The 18,960-nt window shown below is 42.2% G+C and overlaps 1 protein-coding gene across 6 annotated transcripts in view; it reads right to left on the reverse strand.

The window, feature by feature from the left end:
- The window catches only part of myt1lb (myelin transcription factor 1-like, b), a 214,197-nt gene that overhangs the window by 20,322 nt on the left and 174,915 nt on the right, over positions 1 to 18,960 (reverse strand). For all 6 annotated transcript variants that reach the window (XM_067456212.1, XM_067456211.1, XM_067456214.1 and 3 more), the window contains 2 exons: positions 7,178 to 7,299; positions 2,251 to 2,319 (listed from right to left, as the gene is read on the reverse strand). In XM_067456212.1, the coding sequence (XP_067312313.1) occupies positions 2,251 to 2,319; positions 7,178 to 7,299 (191 nt within the window). The remainder of the gene's footprint in view (positions 1 to 2,250; positions 2,320 to 7,177; positions 7,300 to 18,960) is intronic.

Raw genomic sequence — 18,960 nt, forward strand, 5'->3', positions numbered from 1 at the left:
GGAACCTGGGTGTGCTCTTTGATACCAATCTTTCATTTGAAAGCCACGTTTCTAGCATCTGTAAAACCGCATTCTACCATCTTAAAAATATATCTAAATTATGGCACATGCTTTCAATGCAAAATGCTGAACAGTTAGTACATGCGTTCATGAGCTCAAGGCTAGATTATTGTAACGCTCTACTGGGTGGTTGCCCTGCTCGCTTAATAAACAAACTCCAGCTGGTCCAAAACGCAGCAGCTAGAGTTCTTACTAGAACCAGGAAGTATGATCATATTAGTCCAGTTCTGTCAACACTGCACTGGCTCCCTATTAAACATCTCATACATTTTAAAATCTTGCTTATTACTTACAAAGCACTAAATAGTTTAGCTCCCCAGTACTTGAGTGAGCTCTTAACACATTATACTCCATCACATCTATTGCGGTCTCAAAACTCTGGCCAGTCGATAATACCTAGAATATCTAAATCAACTGCAGGCGGTCGATCCTTTTCCTATTTAGCTCCTAAACTGTGGAATAGTCTTCCTAACATTGTTCTGGAAGCAGACACACTCTGTCAGTTTAAATCTAGACTAAAAACACATCTCTTTACTATGGCATACACACAGAACATTTTTAACTCTCATTATTCAGATCAATTGACTGATTGTTAGGCTGCATTAACTAGGTCAGCCGGAACCGGGAACACTTCCCATAACACCTGATGTACTCGTTACTTCATAAAAAGAGTGGCATCTACGCTAATGTTAGTCTCTCTGTTTATCCCAAGGTTTATCCCGGATCCGGGCCGTGTCCGGATCGGATGGTGGACCTGCGTCTGGACATGACCAGCTCATCCTGGAGTGTCTGCTGAGACCGTGTCAATTGGTGTCTCCTCTGAATTTGCCTCACCGGCACGTCATGCTCAAAAACCCGTCTTCGGCGCAATAATTCCGATCTTTCATGTATTCATACTCTTGTGTAATCGACGCACCATCCTAAATAAACCCGTCTCTTCCGTGATAGAGGAGAACTGGCACCCCGACTGAGTCTGATTTCTCCCAAGGCTTATTTTTCTCCATCATGCCCTGATGGAGTTTTGGTTCCTTGCCACTGTCGCCTTTGGCTTGGCTTGCTCAGTTGGGGACACTAAAATTATGATCAAAGTTATTCAACTAGTTATACAGATAAAATTTATGAATTAGGTTTTAATTAATTCTATAAACTATAATACGGATCTGCCAACATTGTCGCTATATCATGAATTAAAATAAGCTGATAACATCACTGTTTTCTCCAGAACGACTGTACTGCCAAATCTAATTTTGTCGCAATATTATCCTGTTTGACACTGTGAAGCAGCTTTGACACAATCGTGATAGTCAAAGCGCTATATAAAAAAAGTTGATTGATTGATTGACTGCTATTATTTTGAATTCAACTGTAATTGTACTGAATATGCACTTGTAGCGAACATCAAATCTTAAAAGTAAATACTATACTTGCAGGTATATAATACAATAGTACTGAAATAAAAGGCCACTTAAATGGCTCATTTCCATTGAGCGGTACGGCTCCGTACAGTAGAGTACAGTATGACTGAGGACCGTAAACCCTGATCCGGCTTGTGTTTCCACTGGCATTGACGTCATTCTCACGCAAAGAAGGAAGCAACAGAATAAACAACAGTCGACAACATTCAGGAAAATTGTTCTTGCTTCTTGGCATTTGACTTGTCACAAGAAGAAGACATGTTTTGTTTAAGCCAAGGCTACAAGAAAAACACAGCTAAAAAAAACACACGCAAGTGACGATTCTCTATAAACCAATCAACGCTCTGCAGTGATTCTACCCTTTAGTCAACTCTTTAATACCGGATTACTGTGCTAGGTACCCCAACGGAAGGGTGGCAAAAAAGTGGTACTGTATGACATTAGGGTACCATTCACAACTTCTGACAATGGAAATGGCAAAAAATTGCGTACCGTACAGAACTGTACTGAACCGTATTGCTCATTAGAAGCCAAAGTAGAGCCAAAATAGAGTACATTTTCGTGATTGTTTCATAGTCTACTTAAGTACACTTTTAAAGTACACTGTAAATCATTCTTTTAATAATCCATTGTCATGCTATAGTCTATGGTGGCCACTGATGCTTTGGGTCCGAAGTTTGAAAACATGAAATTTTAGAATATAATGAAATTACATTTTTATTCACATATGGCACCGAGAATGAGCCGTGTCTGTGCTATACAGTTTGATACTTACTTGAGTTCTTGTGAGTTGGTGGCCATTATACTTCGGATGCTTTTATCTGCTAAAGGACAACCTGAAAGACTAAAAGATTGCATATTCAGATGTTAGTCAAACTGATGGTCAGACATGCTACTAATACTAAAAAACAAACAAACACACACACACACACACACACACACACACACACACACACGTTTGTTTTTTCGACATATGTGGACATAGGCATAATGGTTTTTAGACTGTACAAACCGTATTTTCTATCCCCTTACACTGCCCCTGCCCCTAAGCCTACCCATCACAGGAAACATTCTGCATTTTTACTTTCTCAAAAAAACTCATCCTGTATGTATTATAAGCCTTTTGAAAAGTGGGGACATGGCCAATGTCCTCATATTTCACCCTCTCCTTGTAATACCAATGTCATTATACACATTTGTGTCCTCATATGTCACAAAAACACCCCCCCCCCCCACTCAGAAAGGACTGCAAATGCAATATAGCCATGGTGAAAGTGAAGGGAAATCTGCTCTGTATTTAGTAACCCTCAAAGCAATTCAGTGGTTTTGATTATCTTGAAATTAGCACTTGTCCTAGGATATCTGGTGAAATACTCAAAGGGTTAACATGGAGAGGCAGTCTGAAAACTGTCCGACAGCATAGTTGAAGTAAGCTGAAAACAATAAATTCACTGGACTGAATCCACCATTAGAAAATGGAGTCACACCTTCTATGTGAGGCGTAATTACCGGTAACGTGACCACTCCCATCACACCCTGGTGTTGGACATCTGTCTCCAGAAAAAATAGACAGAATGAAAGGCCAAAATCCAAAACATAATAAAGGAAAGTTAAAGAAAAAGTCTGGTAAAAATGGCAACACTTCAATCTAGTCCCCACATGAGCATTACAACACCTTTGTGTGCATTACAGGGGTACATGTTGGAAGCAATAAAAATACCTGAAATGTTTATTAGGGCTGCCAATTGAAATACATATTTATATCAGATAAATTAAATTAGGTGTTGATTAAATAATCAAACGAATCACAACTGACAAAAACATGAAGATACTACTTTAAGTGCAAATTGCTGCGATAGTTCCAATAGGGGATAAATTCCTTATGATTTTCCAATCAAAATATTTTATTTTTTAATAACAGTAAGAAACGACATCACATCACAGAAATTCTGCCTGAAATCAGAGAGGCAACTAATTAAAATTAAAGCCATACCCTACATTTCTTAACATTGTTGCATAAATGACTGCTAATCAAATTTGGAAAATGTTAAACTCAAATCAGACTCTTTGACAACCGGCTATTTTCACTTAAGACTTATCTGATCACATCTTCATTGATGCTTTCTTAGGATTGTTAACACTAGCTTACAACAAAACTGGACATTGTCTAAATTCCTTAAAGGAACACTCCAGCGTTTTTTAGAAATAGGACTTGTTTAACTTCTTTCCTACAGTTAGATATGTGGGCAGATGCATTTTTGTCTTAGTGCATGCATTGTTTTAGTTTGGCAGGGTCGCCGCTAGCTTAGTTTAGCATAATGAATGGAATCATTCCCGATTAAAAGTGTCGGTGTCCCGAGTAAAAGTGATAAAATAAAAAAAATGTGATTTCCTAGGCAGATATTGACTTGGGACTATATTATGGGTAAGCACAGGCGAAGCACTGCTACTTGGGCGCAGAGATATTACATTACACATTGTGATCGCTCAACAGCCAGAGGATGTGAGGATGAGAGCCGTTATATCTCTGTGCCCAAGTAGCAGTGCTTCCCCATAATATAGTCCCAAGTCAATATCTGCCTAGGGAATTGACCAGTCTTAATCTGCAGCGCTATCTGTACTGGTTGCGAATACGCAGGCCACAAGAAGTAACTAGGTGTTTTTATTTTATTTTTATTATCACTTTTACTCATGAAATGCTAGCTGGCAACATAGGATTCCATTCATTATGCTAAGCTAATCTAGCAGCGACCCTGCCAAACTAAAAAAATGCATTCGCCCACATATCTAAATGTAGGAGTTGAATAAGCCCTATTTCTAAAAACGGTGGTGTGTTCCTTTAATTACTTTTTCCTGGTGTGTGGCTGTGCATCAGACTTTTCATCTGCAACATCTGATCATGTTTACAAAATCCAAAAATACCTAAATACTCAGGATTTAATAATATATAAAAAAACTGAACAGAGCAACCATCTTACATTGACGAGACTGGAACCGAAAAAGCAGCCTCAATATATACCAACAAAAGCTATGAATAATCAATGAATAAATGCCAAGAGAGAAAACAGAACAGGACAAAATGATACTATGAAAACCCAACTAAGAGTCCAAATAAAACTCAGACATAATTTGATATTACCAACAATCTAACAGAGGAGGGTGGGAGGGGGCCTAGGAGAAGGACGCAGAGCTGGCTGAAAGGACTACCAAGGAAGAGGAAGGAGCCAGGGAGAGATCCCAACAGAAACACCAGGATGCAGACTCATGGAAGAAATGAAGAAGAGAGGAGCCATTGCAGAGCCAGGAGCCTGACTGACTGAGGTGAGGCCAGGCGTGGTGGTGACCTATGTGGAGCTGTAGAGATGAAGACTCTGGACTGGAGGACTGAGGCTGAACCGTAGGCTCGCAGGACCAAGGTGGAGATGGAGGGAAGGAAGAGCCCATTGGAGCCAAAGGGGTGGAGGGACCAGGCGTAGCTGGATGACCAGATGTCTGTGGCACAACCAGGGAGATAACTGACCAAGACAGAGCCAGGGTGATAACTGACCAAGAAGGATCCTGAGGGATAATGGACCCCAGGTAAGCCTGAGGAATATCAGACCACAGAAGAGCAGAGGGAGTGTCCAAGATGGAGCCGATGGATCGACAGGCTGAAGTGGAGTCTAGGACACAAGAGGCCTGAGGTGAAGCCAGGGGATATGCCCAACAAGGCAGAGCTGAGACCTGAAAGCCGAGGTATTTGGTCAAGCCAGTGAAGAAGGAGATGAAGGGAGTCAGGGGAAACAGGGCAGAAGAACCAAATGGCATATGCAGAGGAGGAGGAAGTGGGATGCTGGGTGAGAGCTTTAGCAACAAGACAAACTTGGTGCTGAGCAAAAGCATCAGCAGTGACAGAGACATAGTGCATGAAGACAAATGTGACTCGGTGCCAGAAGACAACGGAGACTTGGAACTGGCCAACAAACTGTTGTATCTTGTCAAAACTGGCTCGGGCTCTGGAGATGAACATAGCCTCAGTAAGTAAGTGCCGGCTCATGCTCCTCCTCAGACTTGGATCTCTGTGGCTCTGGGTTTGCGGTAGGCTCTGGATTTTGATCCCTGTTGAATTGGGGCTCTGTTTTTCACTGCCGGCTTGTGCTCCATTGGGGAGTGGCTGCTTTAGCAGATGGTACTTTGTGGACTGTGGACGCTAGCGATGGATGATCCTCCTCAAATCTCATGGAAAGTAAAGAGAGATCCACACTGTAAAAGCACCCAGTTTGTGTACTCCAAAAATGTTCACAGAGGGCTATCTCCAGGCAGGCACGCATTTGTCTGTGTGCTGAGACCTGACACTCCACACAGGCTGTTGTTGGTGTTCTGGATGAGATGGACCAGATTTAAAAGGTCCTGTAATTGTGGGGGAACGATCACCCTGTGAGGGGAGGAGAATTTTGGCTGCAGCTAGATTTGGGTTCCATTATTCTGTCACACCGTGGTTAAGGGCAAAGATGAAAAAGAGCGGAATATAACTGTAACATTTTTTACTCATTTCCAAACACAAAAATATCTGAATTATTGAGTTAATGTGTTTTCAGTGGTGTATAAAGACCTTAAATAAAATCTGCATACACCACGGGTCCTCTTATAGTGAAGTCACCATTTTGAGCCCTCATGTTTCTTCAGTAGCCCTAAACTGACAAACTCTACAGAGCACTAGCTACTCTCTTCTGTCTCAGGCGACGATATCTTTGTCCTGTGTTGACCACTGTAGCTTCTCTATGTGCTTCAAAAGGGAGTGGTGAGTGATGGGTAGTGGCAATTCACAACCTCACCACTAGATGTTGCTAAAATTTACACAGTGTACCTTTAATAGAACAAAGCTGACCAATAAAGCTGATAAATCTCTTTAGTGCAACATTTAAATCTCTTCAAAAAACAAAAACCAACCAACATTTAAAACTTTTAATATAACAAAACTGACCAAAATTTGGATATCTTTATAGCAACATTTAAATCTCTTAAATAGAATGAAACAGACCAACACTGATATATGTGCTAGACAACACTTTAAATACAATATAGCTAGATCTAAATCCTAAGAAACACTTGTATCATCATATCACCCAGCCTAAAAACTTGCTATGGCAAAGCACTAAGGCATTATAGAGATAACAGTAGGACTTTCTGTAAAGCTGCTTTGAAACAATGTGTATTGTGAAGAGTGCTATACAAATAAATGCCCTCATTTTTAAATTGGTTTCCCTTTAGATAATTACATTAACGTGTTAAATTGACAGCTCTTATTCAAAACCTGTTGGGTCCAGTAACAGTCTATGCATACGTGCCTAGTTGAACTTGAACTCTGATTGGCTGTTAACGCAAAGTGTTGCCCAAATATCTATGATGCTGTTTTTATTGTTCATTGTTTCCAGTTTAGCTTCACTGTCTGCAAGAGTGCTCGAGTCCTAAAATCTCATCCTAAAGAGAAGCTGAGCCATGAAGCGGTCAAATGAAATTATGTTTAAAATCCAAAAAGCATTATAAAAGTAAGCGTAGTCGGCATCCAGACTCTATGTTTATGGCATGCACTAGTGCTGAGCTCTGAAGAAGTGAGTGAGAGAAGATAAAGAAGAGAAGTAGAACAGGAAGAGACGTGTGAAGGCAGAGGCTTGTGAAACATGGTGCGGTGAGTAATAACATCATTCCCCCGTGGTTCTTACGTTATCAGGTCCTTTTTGCTTTCTTTGCAAGGTGGAAATTTTGGTTTGGGACTGGGAATGCCGACATCAGTAGTGTATGCACTGTCCTCTAAAATGTCCTGGAAGGGATCCAGATCATCAGACTGTAACGACAAAGCCAGAAAGAGAAACAGAGACTTGTTAGTATTAATCGTTTAGGCACCATCACTTTTAATAATAATCTGCTTCAAATTTCTCAATTCTGTAATAATTGTTGATAGTCAGTTCTAGTTAGTTTTTTCAGACCCTGAGAACCTTTTACCTTTACCAATAAAAATTATATATCTCTATTGACTGCCATTCAAAAAGTAGCAATTGTTTTTTTGTGAGCAACAGATTACAAATATATGATAATAATATATTCAATTATATATACGTATTTTAAAATGGAATATATTCCTGTGATCAAATCAAGATCAAAATGAGATTTTCAGCCTAATTACTCCAGTCATCAGTATCACATGAAATCGGTCTAATATGCTGATTTGATGCAAAGACAGACCTAGTAGCCGTCCAACTACTCAGCCTGGAACAGAATGACCGACAGCTGGAGAATCATACAATGGAATTTTTAGATCTGGTGTGTCTAACTACCTATCAGACAAAGGACGCCTTCTAGTGAACAGTCCCAGAGAGTATTTCGCCACATTTGTGGAGTAGGTGCTGGAAAACAGCAGACTGGCATTCACCATCTGCATAGCGGAGGTCATCACCAACCCTACTCCAGACCCAGAGCCCAGCCAATCACCACCCACACTCTGCACGGAGCGAACACCAGAGCTCATCGCAGACAGAGAGCCTGGGCCTGCTGCCTGCCGCAATGTACAAGCTAGTAAAGAGGACTGAGCATACAATCGCCTTATAGTCTGAGCCCTAAGGGTGTGACAGGATCTTGTGTCTCACGAGATTTTGCGAGACTAAGCTGTGACGAGATTTCTCGTTGAGTTGAAAAGCTGTCTCGCCTCATATCCAATGGAGTGTAAGGGTATAGCTGGTACAGAATTTGCTAATGCTACATTTACAATACGCCTCCACTCTAGTTTTGTTTTTATAGAAATAAAAACAATTTAATACCGGTAGATAATCATAAGAGTTGCTGATCACATGACTAGAAGACGAGGATGTGTTATGAGTTGTGTTCGTGTTCGTGTTAGTTAAGAGCTTGCATTGACCGTGTTACGAGTGTGTTACATGTTAGTGGACTAGACTGTGATGGAGGATTTGTTGTGCAGCAGAAGCACCAGACTTAAATTTTTTAAATGCATGTTCAGCACCACCGCTGCCCATTCACAGAGTACACGGTTGCTAAATTTAAAGTGAAAGTAAACAGGAACGCACATTCAAAACCGATTTCAATATGTTACTGCTGTTTAAAAGCAGCTCCCTGAGGCATGCGATTATCTCCCAATATGAAACCATATTTAACATCTCTTAGCTCTGTATCATGCTTAAATAAAAATTTGGTCTCTATTTGCATTTTGAATATTGAGTACTTTGATTATGGTTGTTGTTTGCACTTAATATCTATGCCCCACCCACATTTCTGCAGATGATTCTGAAGTGCAGTTGGCCTCTGCAAAGTTTAAAAAAATGGAAGAGGATTTTTCCCTGGTTCTTCTCTCCCGACTGATTCCACCCCCAGCTCTAAGTCTCTGGTGTCTCTGCTGGTCCCGCACAGCTCCAAGTCTCCTGTGTTTCCAAAGGTCCTGCCCAGCCTCCCTCTCTTACCTCCTTTTCTAATAACAGCCAATTCCTCTGCCTCACTTCTGCTGTTTCCCGTCAGTTCCTTGGATCATCCTATGATTCCAATCTGCTCTATGGATCTGCCTTGCTCCAGTCTCCAGCTCCACCTCAGTACAAGGATCCCCTAGCTTCACCTCCAGCTTCCTAGCCTATCACTCCACGTCCACCTTGGCTCTTCCCTCCCTCGACTCAACCTGGTACCATCATTTTTATGGCTCCACCGGGCTCCCTCATCCCTCCAGCCTGAACCATGGACTCACAGGCCTTCAGCTATGCTCTGTCAGGCTCCATCTTTCCTGCAGCTCCACATTAGTCCTCAGTCAGACCAGCTCCTCCTCATTCATCTGGCACCCTGGTTTCACCTCGGATAGTCATCACTGCGGCTCCACTTTAGTCTTCGGAGCCATCTGGGTTGTGTGGGCTCATCAGCTCTTCAGCTCCATCTCGGTCTCCACCTCCATTGGCTTTGTCTCTGTCAGTTGTCCCCCTGGTGTCTTCAGCCAAGTATCCAGTATGGCTCCTAAGCGGGCTATCATTCTGTCTGTACTCTCATCTCGTCCATTGTCCTGCCATTAACCAGCTCCTCATTTACCTCCAAAGCCCTTATCCCTCCCCCCACAGGTTGGACTTGTTATGGCACAGGGATGTGCCTTTCCAGGAGGGGGGAGGTGCGTCCTGAACCGAGCTGTGGCAAGCGGGATTGGGCCTGTATTCTGTTAGTAGTCCCATTCTGGCTGGGCCGAGTATGGTTCTCGGACATTGTGTCTCTCCTCGACGGCTCTCCCCTGGAGATTCCGATCAGGAGGGACCTTCTCACTCAGGTGGGTGGTGTCTTCGTGCACCCTCGCCCGGAGTTGTGGTAACTGTGGGCTTGGCCTCTGAGGGGGCCCAGCTCATAAGTTCTGGTCTCTCAACCGAGGTTGTTGAGGCCATTCTACACTCCAGAGCTCCCTCCACAAGGAAACTTTATGCTCTGAAGTGGAGACTCTTCACCTTATGAGTTAGAGGTCACCTGTGGGATCCAGTTAACAGCCCTGGGAGCGTGATGCTGGAGTTCCTGCAGGACAGATTCTCCTCTGGGTTAGCCTTCTCCACATTAAAGGTGTATGTGGCGGCCATAGCAGCTTACCACACTCCTTTGGGTGGTGTTTCTTTAGGGCGACACCCACTAGTAACTTGTTTCCTCCGTGGAACTCTCTGGTTGAGACCTGTGACATGCACCATGGTGCTGGCCTGGGACTTACCAATTGTCCTTCAAAAGGCCTTTCGATGGGTCCCTTTGAGCCGCTCGAGGAAGTCTCTGAGAAGTTTCACACGTTAAAGACTGTTTTCCTGCTTGCTATTTCTTCCTTGAAAAGAATAGGAGATCTAAAAGCCCTCTCTGTTGCACCCTCGTGCTTGGAATTTGCCCTGGGTATGGCCAAGGCCTTTCTCTCTCCGAGGCCCGGGTATATTCCTACGGTCCTCACTAATCCGGTGAGACCTATTGTGCTCCAGGCCTTCAGACCAGGAAAAATGTAATCTGCTTCATCCCGTTTGTCTACTTGATGCTAATGTCCACAGAGCTGCCCTGTGGAGGAAAACTGGACAGCTGTTTGTTTGTTACGGGGCCACCCACGAGAGGGGGTCCGGTTTCAAAGCAGAGGATGAGCAAGTGGGTGGTCGAGGCTATCTCACTTGCTTATGTGGTGGCCTTTGGCTGTCCGGTCCCACTCCACGAGGAGTATTGCTGCCTTTCAGGCTCTTTTGGCAGGGGCCTCCCTGCAGGATGTCTGTGATGCAGCAGGCTGACCTCACAGCACACTTTCATCTGGTTTTACAAACTAGATATTAATGCCAGAGTGGTGATGCAGCGCAGTTCCCTCGAAAAGGAACGTCTCGGTTACATCTGTAACCTACGTTTACTGAATAGGGAACGAGGCGCTGCGCCACCCTGTCATACTCGCTGCATGCCTGCAAGTGCCTTGTTTCATCCTTTTTCAGAGCCTAACGGCGTGTGTTTACTGGTGTGCTTAATAGTTTCTGGGTCTGTGACGTCACCCGCCTATGACGTTCTGTCTCTCTCTATTGGATTAATGAAATACATGCTTCACGACCCAATCACGCAGAGGCGTTCCCAGCTCGGTGACACAGTGTCTCGTTCCCTATTCAGGCAACTAAGGTTACAAACGTAACAGAGAAATTTTCACAAGAGGTATCCCATCTTGATACTGACCAGGCTCAAACCTGAGTAGCTTCAGTGATCAACCAGTCTTGAGCTACAGGGTGATAATGCTACTGTCCATGAATTAACTGTCAATGAAATGCATGTGTCATTATGCTGTGATAAAAATTTACAATACGGTATGATTGCTTATTTAATTCAGCACACACCATCCAGTTTTCAGTAATAGTGTTCTAAGAGAAAATCATGTTGCATGTACTAAATAGTGGATGTACTAAATAATCGAGTCGAGGAGCACCTATTCAGAACCCCAGTTACATTTCACATACACAAGAAAGAAAGAAAGAAAGAAAGAAAGAAAGAAAGAAAGAAAGAAAGAAAGAAAGAAAGAAAGAAAGATCTCCCATTAGCTAAAAGTGAACATTAAAAAAATAACAATTAAATCACAAAAAGTAAGATTTTTGGCCCATTTATTAGAGGCTGTGAAACTTTCAAGAAATATAAATTATTGCATTATTTGAACTCCATTACAGTGAGTATGGAATTCATAAAATTTGGATGGAATATTTAAATATGCCGAATTTACGTTTATGTATTTGGTTCAAGAAGAAAAAATATGTACAGCATAATTTTTATGACTGTATTTATAGTATAATTGTTCAAATATATTTCTTGACAGAACCATCTGTCAATCAGCATGCCTTCATTGTCACATTCACACATGAAGTCCTTCACTTTAAAAATACACAATTGCTCCCCACACTCAATTTGTATGCAAATGGAAAGCATCCATTGGATGTTGAGGAGCACATCAATCAGTCTTTCCACAATTAACACGCCAGAGGATGTGAGAATTAATCTGCTTGCAGCATCAGTGAGACTTTGAGATTTCAGTAAAATGCCTTTAGAACAGCAGGATTTACAGCGAGACTCGCTGTCGTGAAGATAAGAAAGGGAAACTAGGTGGAGACAGAAATCAGTGTGCTGCCATACACTAGATGGCGGTGTGGTGACGCGACAAAGTGTGTGTGTGTGTGTGTGTATGTGTTTGTAAATCTCCTCTGCAGCTCTGTGTGATACCTTTCACATTTCAGGTTACCAACCAAGCTCTTCAGCATCACCTGAAATATGGTGCTTAAAATATTTTAGGATCTCACTTGGTTTATATCTAACATCAGGGTGAATGAGATCTTCATATTTGGTTATTACAACACCATTACAATGTAAATTTTAGCCCCATATGAAAAAAAGGTACATGGCACTTTATTCAGTATTCAGTACTAATGTTTGTGTGTGTGTGTGTGTGTGTGTGTGTGTGTGTGTGTGTGTGTGTGTGTGTGTGTGTGTGTGTGCATTAATAATAAATCCATACGAATGATAGTATTCAATATTCAGCAACAAATTTAATGTGGCTTATTGAGGAGAGGTTTGCGATTATTTTTCTAATCAATGAGGTTTCACCTGGTGAACTGAAAAACAACAACAAAAAGATACTACATAGAAAGCACCATAGCAACCCCATAGCAATGCCCTGCTAGTCTCCAACTGCATATTGTCGAGGAGTTGCACATGAGGCATCACCACAGAAAATGTAACAGTCCAGTGTAATATGAATGTAATATATCTTACAAAAATGGCATATTGAAGAATACTATCTTACAGTGCTCTCAGACTGCATGGTTTTACTCAGATTTGCCATTAAAAGCACCATCTTTCAGTAAAACGAGTATGATAATGGTGGCTGAATTGGAGGTGTTGAGGCATCGGCATCACAAGCACATACTAACAGCATCTAGCAGCCTATATACCTCTGAACAAAACCAACCTCTCTCTCTGGTCTCAGTGAGAGCTGGATTATACACACGATCTTAAGCTCCTCTCTGCGGATGTGTGTGTGTGCGTGTGTGTGTGTGTGCTTTTGCCCACATTGCAGGCACCAAATGTCCCACACGTATAGTAAAACATGAAACCTCATATTGTTGGGACTCGGGAGCAGCTAACAATCCTCATTTAAACAACAAACACAACATAACACAAATGTTCAAATGAACAAAAATAATGTAAGTATAAAAACAAAATAAGTGTGCATGTGTGTGTCCTCCGAAAAAGTTATTTTTTTTAGTATACTTAAGTAATGTTCAAGTAACCATGTAAGTGCACTATTATAATACTGCTTGGGATTAAATTGGCCCACTTATATAAGTATACGTTCATGTATACTATGAGTGTAACCGTAGTAAACTTTAAATGCACAACTCATTTCTCAGTTGTATTGCATCTGTACCACAAGTGAACTTCTACAAGTGAACAACATGGACTAGCCTACTTTTGAATTCACATAGTCAGAATAAGGAACATACCTGTTTTATATCAATATTCTCACAATATTTTCAAACAATGTAAGTTTAATTAGGCCGCATGTAAAACTATGTAAACAAAGTATATTTTATATGCTACTCAATCAAAAGATTGAACACAATTACAAGCCAAGTAAACTTAGAATACTTAATTATACTTTTAAGTGTATCTCCATCAAAAGTTTGAGTACAAGAATAGGCCAAACACTTCGACCTTTCCGTCAGTATAAGTCAAGTATACTTAAGTGCAATTTTAAGTTTATTTCTGAGAAGTACATACAATATATTTCTGAGGAGTATATCAAAAGTAGACAAAGTATACTTTTTGTTTTGTTTAAAAGAACTATACTAATAGCACACTTATATAAACTTGTTTTTCATAAGGGTCAGTTTAAATGAATATATTAGGATAACAATATGTAAATAATAAGATGAATATTCTGACATTATTAATCCCATATGATTTACCCTCATGTCCTTTCAAACAATGAAAATATAGTAAATAACATATTAGTTTCATGTAATGAAAATAAATGCGGACTATCATAAAAGGAATCCATACAAATTGTGCACAAAATTCCAAGTAGCTTTATATGAAAACAAACCAAAATTTAAGTTCCCTTTCAGTCGGTCACATTCGACGTACGTCAGAACTGACCGACAAATTGGGATCTGATTTCAGAGAGCAATCTACTTCGAGTGTGTTCCACCCCGCAGCGCGGGTATAAATAAGGAAGTGGAATGGTAGATCATTGCTTTCTACTTCGGAGCCAAACAGGGCATGTTGCTGTTTCTACGAAGAGTGTCATTGAAGACTCGTGAGAGAATCCGGAACTGCTTCCAGTGTGGGTGTGACGGCACGTCAGCGAGTGATCGCTTTTTCATTCATAAAAAGAGCTTGTTGGTTCGCTTGTTCTCCGTGCTGACCCCTCATGTAAATGGACTAAATGGACTGCATTTATATAGCGCTTTTATCCAAAGCGCTTTACATTTTTGCCTCACATTCACCCATTCATACACCGACGGCGATGTCAGCCATGTAAGGCGCCATCAGCTCGTCGGGAGCAGCTGGGGTTAGGTGTCTTGCTCATGGACACTTCGACACTTGGTCAGGTGGAACCGGGGATTGAACCACCAACCTTCTGGTTTTGTAGACAACCTACATGAACCACTGAGCCACTGCCGCCCTCATGTGGGGCGCCAGTCGTAACTTTTGGGGCTCCGGCTGAGGATATGATGTCGGTCACAGCATCGGGGATGAGCTAATGGGCTCTGAGGATGAAGACTCGGTTGCGTTGCCCCCTTCGGACGTGGTAGTGTTGCCCGAGTCTGACCCAGCGCTTTCGGCTATGCTTTCCCGGGCCGCCGCAAGTGTCAGGCTCGAGTGGAACCCTCCACCATGTCCTGAACCTTCGCGGTTTGGTTTCTCGGGACGGCCCGTGCTGGTTCTCAGGCCTTTCTTCCTGGAAGTGCATCAGGAGATACAATAATTCTGTTCTGGTTCTGCCTTGTTACTGGGATGAATTTGTCTCTTGTGGACATATGCAGTAATATGCATTTAGAAGCATACAGTCTTGTTCTCTACTTTTCTTTACCACGCACACACGCACGCACGCACGCACGCACGCACGCACGCACGCACGCACACACACACACACACACACACACACACACGCACACACTCCAGGATTTGATGAATGGCGAAATGGCCACCACATTTGCCTGAGCGAGGGCACCACCCAGCTTATTATAAAAGCCTGTAATGGTAATGAAAATGATACATTTGTATTGGTGCACTGAAGGATCATAGACTAATAGCACTGGGCCAGCAGGGCCATTAGTGTGTGTTTGTGCGTGTGTGTGTGTGTGTGCGTGCGTGCGACATGTGCGTGTGTGTGTGTGTGTGTGTGTGTGTGTGTGTGTGTGTGTGTGCAACAAGACTCTATGCTCAAGAATAACCAGGAAAATAGCCTTATGTTGTTCCACATACAGTCAAATAGCAGCTATAGTTGCAACATTTTAAATTTTAGGGATTGAACTCGAAAAATCTGCAGTTTGATTTTCATGAGACTGAAAAAGTAAAGGTGAGATAAAGTACATGAGGATATCCATTATAAATGCAGTTTGTATGTACACACCACGGCCCGTCTAAATGAATCTCAGTGAATTCAGTTATGCAAAGCGAAGACATCAGATGTAATTAGTGAGGGATGGGGAGGAGCTGTCTCTGCCTGTCACCCTGACCTCTGTTACTACGGGAACCCCCAGAAGAAGTGACAGTGAAGCAAAGAGGTCACGTCCCACAGCTCCACTTCCTGCTGCCGCCCCAACTAAAGCTGCTCCAATTAGAGCATGAGAGAGACGAATGGAAAGTGAAAAAAAGAAACACCACTGCATAAAAGCAGTATTTTTCTCTTATTTTCCAGTACAAATATCTAAACATTCCGAAATCAACAAAACACATGCAGAAAATCTCCATCTTTTCTCAAATGTTTCTTCATTGCACTTCATTCTGCAGTCAAATGCTCCGAACAAACATATAATCTTCAGAAACGATCTGGGATGCCATTAAAATAAAACATTCACTCGTTCGTTGAGCATGTGTCCTAAAGTTTGTACAGAGATGCAAAACTGAATATACTGTATCCAGGTTCAGCGACTATAATGGGTTCTGTTTTCTTTTGACATGACACAACGCACGTATCTGGTGTAGACGGATGTCAGCTGTTAAGCAACTGAACGGCAGTGGGACGGGCGTATGGTGCGATGATGTAAAACAATTTGTCGATGTCTTGTCCTGGAGAGTCTTTTTAAAGCTTTATTTGTGAGTAATACTCTTTTTAAACGGCAATTAAGTCTCTTTTCTTAAAGTGAAGTTTCTTAAGTGCGACGTTAGCGTGTGCTGTCCGTGGCGGCGGTGCTGAATTGACTTATATCGATGGCTCAAGAATCGATTATTTACTCTATGCAGAGGCTGTTTTAGTGCGTTATGCGGGAAAAAAAAAATGTTCTTTACAAAAGAAGCACTTCAGAAATAGTTGAACTTTCATTTATCTTACAAAATTGCACCTACATTTTAATTAATTCTGAAATGAGTGCACGAAAAAACCCCCCCAAAAAAAACGATTCAACTGGCCTAATTGAACACTGGGTGTATATAACAACTTCAGAATTATATTCGTATAGACTGATATATAAAGAAGCTTTTTGCACAGTGGTGGCCACTAGTGGAATGAACTGTCAATAGTGATAAGGTATAGCTAAGAGTGGTCCAGCTTACCAACCTTACGAAAGTATGACTTAAAGAAGGTATTCCTAACTAAGATCCTTTCCGGAAACACCGGAAAGGGATACCTTAAGGTATAACTTGATGTAGTGTTAAGAAGGTTTTGGGAAATCCAGCCCTGATCATGCTCAGGTGTTTCTCATAAGTCATTAGTCTTACAAGTGTGTATATTTCGCACTCATTATTCCATTTTTCCCTGTTTAGCTTACCAGTAGCCATATCACCCTGTAGCCCAAGACTGGTTTCCCACTGAAGCTAAGCAGGAAGCTAGGTTGCTGTTGGTAGAGGTGTTAGTGAGGCCAGCAGAGGGCGCTAAACCTGTGCTTTGTGTGGGTCCTAATGCCCCAGTATAGTGATGGGGACGCTATACTGTAACAACCACCGTCCTTCGGATGAGACGTTAAACAGAGGTCTCGACTCTCTGTGATCATTAAAGATACCAGGATGTACTACAGAAAAAGAGTAGGGGTGTAACCCCGTCATCCTGGCCAAATTTGCCCATTGGCCCCATGTCCATCATGGCCTCCTAATAATCCCCCTGTCCTGATTGGCTTCTTCACTTCGTCTCCTCTCCACCATAAGCTGGTGTGTGGAGGGGGTTCATGCGCAATATGGCTGCCGTCGCATCATCCAGATAATGCTGCACATTGGTGGTGGTTGAGGAGATTCCTTTCATTTTTCTTACCCCATTGGCAGATCATTTTTTTCTTGTTTTAAAGTCAACATTAAAAGGAAATGTTCCCTATTGTGACGTATATCTAAGTGAAATGGTTTTTGGAACAAGAGCTAATGTAGGGCGGGGCTTGGTTGTGTGTGTGGGGAATTGATTGGATGGTTGTGGTTTGCTATTGGTTGATCTCGTGTGAGTGACAGGTTGCCCCGCCCTCGTCATCAAAGAAGAGATGAGATGAGCTGAAGAGGGAGGGGAAGTTATTCTGATGACAGATTACAAGGCACATCAGTTAAAATAAAAATATGTGCACGGATAAATAATGTATAATAAACACTGCAATATTCCATATAAAACAAGAATTGGCCGTTTTAGATTAGACTCTTCCCCAAAGGAAATTAACTTGCCATCAATATATTTTTTTACGCTATAAATACTGTACAATGCAAAGCTCAAACATCACTTCTCTTCATTGTCATATTAATCATTTTGCATAATGCAGTTCACAGTAATATTTGATTTTAAGGGTAATGCTTTTCCGGTGCTATTTTTAAGTCACCATTTGATGGCCAATGTAAAATCAGAGTCCTGAAGCTAAAGCAGCTGAGAAGTCACGCTTAACAAGCGCTCCGGCTTCACGAGGGACTGCATGAATACTGCACTACTGAAATAAATGTGTTGAGCAGAGGTGCAGATGGAGAGGAGGCATCACACACTGAACCTATGACAGCGAGAGAAGAGCATTGCTGCAGGCGGCTCAGCCCGTCCTCTACTGCAGGATGACAGCAGATGAAATGAGCGAGAGAGAGAGAGAGAGAGAGAGAGAGAGAGAGAGAGAGAGATGCCATCACTCGCTCGAGGTGTCTCCATGTTTCGACACACACCACATAATATCAGCTCTACTTTCCTCCTATTTCATGCTCTGCATCAGTGCTGGATGAGTGTGTGTTAATCTGATGGTAGAATTCCTGATGGTAGAAATCCCACACAAATAACATTCATGGTGTGTTCAGCACCATTTTTTCTCAAATCCATCTTCCATCTGAGCTTTACGTTAACGTGTGGCAAAAGTCACTTTAGACATCTACTTGCCAATATTCAGTGCATGATCCCAAACTGGTTCAGCGGAAATCTCGCCCTTCAGCTAATTTCATTGGTTAAGGTTACATTTTTTAGGGCAGGTCTAGGGATCAGTGTTTGGTGTGTGCAGTATTACTGTGATTGACATGACCAATAAAATCCTCAGAATCAGTTGCAGGGCGGAGTTCTCACTGAACTGGTTTGGGGGGGAATCACCATAGACAGTAAAAGAAATGGACAGAGCGTTCCCATTGACTTTAAGTGACCGGGGGGAAATGAAGTCAATTAGAAGCACTCACTTCCTGATGGCTGAGTGAACTGCGCAGGCTTATGCCGGCTTCACACTGCACGCGTAAGCAGGGCGTAGGCAGCGCTGAAGCAGCGCGTGTTCAAAGCAGTAGCAGCGCGGGCACTTTTTGCTTTCACACAGGCAGCGTTTGTCGCGCGCAGTTGTCACGCGCAGTT

The sequence above is a fragment of the Pseudorasbora parva genome, chromosome 10 (assembly GCF_024679245.1).
Source record: "Pseudorasbora parva isolate DD20220531a chromosome 10, ASM2467924v1, whole genome shotgun sequence".
NCBI lineage: Eukaryota > Metazoa > Chordata > Actinopteri > Cypriniformes > Gobionidae > Pseudorasbora > Pseudorasbora parva.